This window comes from Antrostomus carolinensis, unplaced genomic scaffold (genome assembly GCF_000700745.2).
Source record: "Antrostomus carolinensis isolate BGI_N321 unplaced genomic scaffold, ASM70074v2 scaffold49328, whole genome shotgun sequence".
Lineage (NCBI taxonomy): Eukaryota > Metazoa > Chordata > Aves > Caprimulgiformes > Caprimulgidae > Antrostomus > Antrostomus carolinensis.
This window is the reverse complement of record NW_010331867.1, coordinates 75,532-80,569: the sequence shown is the minus strand read 5'-3', so window position 1 is coordinate 80,569 and position 5,038 is coordinate 75,532. Positions and strand designations below refer to the sequence as shown.

The following is a 5,038-nucleotide window of genomic DNA, read 5'->3' as shown; positions in this document are numbered from 1 at the left end:
GTGTGCGGGCAGGGCTCCCCTGGGCCCAGCTCATCGGTCCTCGGTGCACCTGGCTGCAGCCCCGGGCGGTGCCACGCCGGCCGCCGTGCCCGCCGCTCGCCTGGCTGCCCCGGCTGATCTAGCTGTCTTGCTTCTGTGGAGTCTCTTGGGGCGCTTAGTGCTGGAGCCGTCAGGCTGGTAATGCGCTGTGGCCTTTGTTTCCTTCTGTTATCCCCTAAAGGAAGAATGCCAGCTGTGGGACAAGAAGTGCAGGCCGTGCCACTTCCACGGGTACTGGTGGGATGTGGCGATTCTACACTGAGGACTCTCCAGGGCTCAAAGTGTAAGTTGGATGTATGGGTGGTGGCAGGCGTGGGGGTTATATATTTTACATGCTTATGTAATCTTTCAGTCTTTGAATTGAGAGATCAGTGTTCTGGTCTGCATGGGAAAACATGCTGAATTGATGTCTGCTTTGATAGATTTGGGATGAAATATTTTATTTAATCTGCAAACCTGGAGAGGTAGTTTTTAAAGTTATAGTTTTTTTAAAAAGGTAGGTACAAGTTGTATTCTGTAATTATCTAGACTTACCTTAAGTGATCTTTGAAGACTGCAATCGGTCCCTTTGAAGTTGGGAAAGATTACTTGTCACAGTGAACTTAGGCATCTGCATGCATGTTCTCTTTTAATTAAACTTCTGTTTTTTCTTTATTATATCCTGATATATCCTCTGATCCTGCCCTCCCAACACTTGAAAATATAATGTAACCAATATGCCACATGCTTGCAGTATCTTAGGTGTTTTTATTAAAAAGCTGAAGGCAAATTATTTTAGCTAAGCTTGCAAAGTGAATAGCATTGCGATACCTTGTATATCTCTCTTTCTACAAGGTGAATATTCCAAGATTGTGGTCAGATACCTGGTGGTAGCGTCCCTTGAGCTGTAAAGAGAGCCCAAGTTTTTACTTCTTGGCCAGTTGGAGTCATCCAGATCAGTTTCCCAAACAAACTTTGCAGCCTAATACTTGGGTAACAAAGGTGGAAGGTGTATTTCAACTGATGGGTGTGTGTTAAATCATACCCTGAGTGGGCAGTTTGTGCTTTGTGTAGGGTTATGCTTTATGGCCTCTTGTTCTCACTGGGTTGAAGAGACTCAAGACACTTGGAGATGTCCCTATTGCTTCTTTTTTTCTGGAATCAATTAGTATTTTATTTTGGAGCCCTTTAAGAGGGCTGCTGCTGGCTGCACTTGGGGAGGGGCTGGTGATAGCCTAGTTTGTGATTGTTCCAAGAGGAATCCTTCCTCTGAAGTTGTCTTTTGTGTTTTCTTTTTCATATGTGCTTGACAATTTAACAACCAAAAACTATACAGCAAACCATCAAAGCAGTGGTGTTCTGAAAGCTACTGCAGGTCTTGCTTTCTCCATTCTGAATCCAGAGAGGAGACAAGGCGAAGAAAAGGAAAAGACAATGAGCAACAATAGTGTTCTAAAGCAAATCTATGCAGATAGGCAAAGCAAGTAGTTTCTGTGTTGTTTGGCCTACTAAAGTTCAAATTAAAAAATGAATAAAACCAAACTGAGAAAAAAAAAAAAAAGTGTTTTACCATTAGGTAGATTTTTAAAAATTCAATAGACTTGTGGCACAAGCTGTCAAAGCAGCTTTACCAATTTCAGTAAGTTTCGTTTTGGTTTCACTTTTGATGTCATATGACCACTCAGTTATTCTAATCTTCAATACAAGCAGATCAGATTTTCCCTCTATTTATGCTGCAACACAATGGTTGCCAATTTTAAGGCTTTGAAACACTGGGAAAGCTTTTTGTGCAACTTACCATGGGCAGCGGTATGGTCGGGCTTTTAATGGAAGAAGCTAATTTTAAAAGTGAGTTGGTTTTACAAATCACCTGCAAGCTAGATGTTATGTTTTCTGAACCATAACTTGGGAGCAACTTTCTTGCTTGCAGCTTTCCATGTATTTTTCTACGTGTGTTTTTTCCATAGCAACCAATTGTTATGGTCTCTGTCCTGTTCAGTAAGCTTAAAAATGAAAATGGGTTGTAGGGGGGTTGTGGTTGCCTCCCTAAAGTGTTTCAGCCAAGGCTGTTTTTGAAAATGGTTGTGATCACTACTGCATAAAGCAGTGTGAAAGCTTAACCTGGTAGTGGGTTTTTTTTGTCTTTTCCTATGCTGTTTAAAATATGAGCTCTTAAAATTGCAATGAAAAATACATTAAAGACACCTGGGAACATGTTATTTCATGCTGACTATGATCAGAAGAATTCCACTCTACATCAAAAGTTGTGTATTTCATGTTGTGTATAAATACCTGTTGCTTCAGGTATTTAGTGTCTGTACTCAACATCAGAAATAATAAATATGTTGAAGCAAGTTTGGTTTGGTTTGCCTCAGGAAAGTACATTTGTCTGTAATACAGGATGCTACAAAATATATGTCTTTAAAAATAATATTAGCAAAAGGGAGCTGTGGGGGATCTGATTGAGTGTGCGATATGATGTTTTTCTCTTTAATTGAGATCAAGTATTGCATACTTTGAAAAGAAGATTAAACCCAAACTTGTTGCTCTTTTTGTGGCACTTGGTACCTGTGGTTCCGGAATCTTGTCTTGAGCTTTCTTGCTTTCAGAGCTGTAGGCCGTTTCCTGTGGAGCCATGATAGAAAATCAAATCTGCCTTGTGATATGGTGTGCAGCCTGATGAAAGACATTCTGAGAATACACAGTTACCAAATATTTAGAGGTGCCTGAATTGGGTTATTTATTTATTTGTTTGTTGAAACTGCGTGGTGGGCTGAGAAGATTCAGGTGTATGAGGAAGATGGCAGGATTTCAGCATGTTGTCTTTGGGACTGGAGGAAATGATGCATGTGTCAGTATTGGAAAGCTGATTACTCTGTACGGGGCATCAATGTAATCTGCATGTTTGGTTTTTGGTTTTTTTTAAAAAAAAAGCAACAAACAATCGCCCCTGTTCCCCTTTTTATTTCCATGTTGCTCTATTCTGATTAGTGATGCTCCTCTACTCCTCTGTGCCTTCATCAAAGAGTAGCTTGCATGTTACTAGTAGTAAAGGCTCAAATTAATTAAATACTAATTAAGATACAGTGTACGGACTTTGTGCACCTGATATAATTAGAATTTTTAGTATGTAGGACATAAACTTCAAATATGTATAAAACACTGGGGATGGAGAAGTACATTCTGTTGCTTAGTGAAAGATAACCCTTGATAGGGGTTGCTTAGGTAGTCACTGTGTGTTATTTTGAGTGTTGTGCCATTGGTTTATTTGCTAAATAATTTATGTCTGTGTTCAGGGTTCTCCATATCCAAATAAGACTTAAGTATGATAGATAATAACTGAGTTTTAAAACTCAATGGAAAATTACAATTACGAGCATTCAAAGTACATGGACCATGATCTCATAGAAAAATGTGTCAGTAAATGATTTCAATCTGTTTTCAGTTTCACTTTGTATTCACGTAACATTTACCTGTTTATAAACAGTAACCTGGAGGGTAATCCAGGCTGGATAACAGAATTCATGGTGTTTCTCCCGATAGCAGGTTGAAAATCAGGAATGAGATTGTATGAAGTGGGTGGTGTGAAGCAGTGTTGGGTGCCTGTAATTGTGTAACAGTGTGCGTAATTATTGTGTCTCAGAATAGCGTGAAACAGATGATTTAGTCTCTCAACATGTACCCTAAGATTAAACTGCTTTTTGAAAACACCATTATACACTTTCTAAACAATGTATAAAAATTGGAAAGAAAAAAGTTCAGAGATTTGTTAATTTATACATTTGGGGTAATGATTTAATGATAGAGTTAACTTTGATATTCTGGGTATCTTTTTCAAAAAAGCAGAAGTCCCTGTCTCTCACCCTCTGCTACAATTGTTTTTAAATGAAAGAAAACCTCTGAGAAAGCAGTTAATGTGAATTTTATGCCAAAAATTTTACTAGCCGCTAGAGGACTCTCTTGGTTTTTGTATCTGACTACATCTCTGCTCAGGTGGCTGTCCAAGTAGTAAATACAGATGATAATATTCCAGAGATTGTTTTCACAAAGATGAGTAATAATGAACCAGTAATTACTTTTAAAAATAAATATAGTTTTTTGTTATCATATTGTGCTTTGTAGTTATGTAACATTTAGGGTGTGCAAAACTGTATCCTTAAAAACAGCAGCATTTTTTGGTAGAGATTGCTATCTCATTTCTGTGTACTTTAAGGTATTTCTATGGGAGTGGATTAAGAGTTTTCTCATACAATTGCTTACAAACTGATGAGTTCGCTCGGCTGATAATGACTGGCCTTTGGACAAAGTAGACTTTTTTATGTTAATGCATTTTTTCTTTATTTTTAGTGGGCCTGTTCCAGTTTTGGTCATGAGTCTTCTTTTTATTGCTTCTGTGTTTATGCTGCACATCTGGGGTAAATACACTCGTTCATAGACTCAACTTAAAGCATACATCTTGGACCAAAAATATGATGGATCCTGGTTGTTCTTCAAGAGAGACTGGGGAAGCTTCCAATCACCTGTTGAAGTCTTGTCAACTTTGGCTCTAATACCGAATGAATTTCTCAGTTTGCTATCTGGGCAGATTTAAAGTCTGTCATAGGTCACATCTTATTTGTATCTGTACACTTAGAATACAGGTATTGCAATAAAAGTTGTATATGGAAATGGAAAGGGTCTTAACTGTATTTTTTCCTTGTATTCCAACATACCACAACTAAAACATTATACTTATGGTTTTCTTAGATAACTGTGTTTCTGAGTAAATGCCATTTGACAGTTCAAAACAGATTCTTCTATAGTGTACATTGCTGTATAATTTTATGCCAAAATGTCTTTTTTTTTTTTTTTTTTTGGTGAATGGGAGAGGCAAATTAAGGTGTGCAAACATGCAAAGGTAACAAACATGTTTGTTGAAATAAAATTGAGGTATAATAGCCGAGCTGGACATGTTCTTCTCTTAACTCCAGAAAAATAGCTGGGTTTATTTTGGTTATTTCCTAAATGCAAGTTAAACTTT

The 5,038-nt window shown here is 37.9% G+C and overlaps 1 protein-coding gene across 1 annotated transcript; it reads left to right on the top strand.

The window, feature by feature from the left end:
- Positions 1 to 220: 220 nt before the first annotated feature.
- On the top strand, positions 221 to 4,687 carry SEC61B (SEC61 translocon subunit beta; the record flags this gene model as incomplete). The annotated part of the gene is made up of 2 exons (XM_010173317.1): positions 221 to 322; positions 4,366 to 4,687. Coding segments are annotated over 2 exons (190 nt in total), but the record flags the coding sequence as incomplete, so codon positions are not given.
- Positions 4,688 to 5,038: the final 351 nt, after the last annotated feature.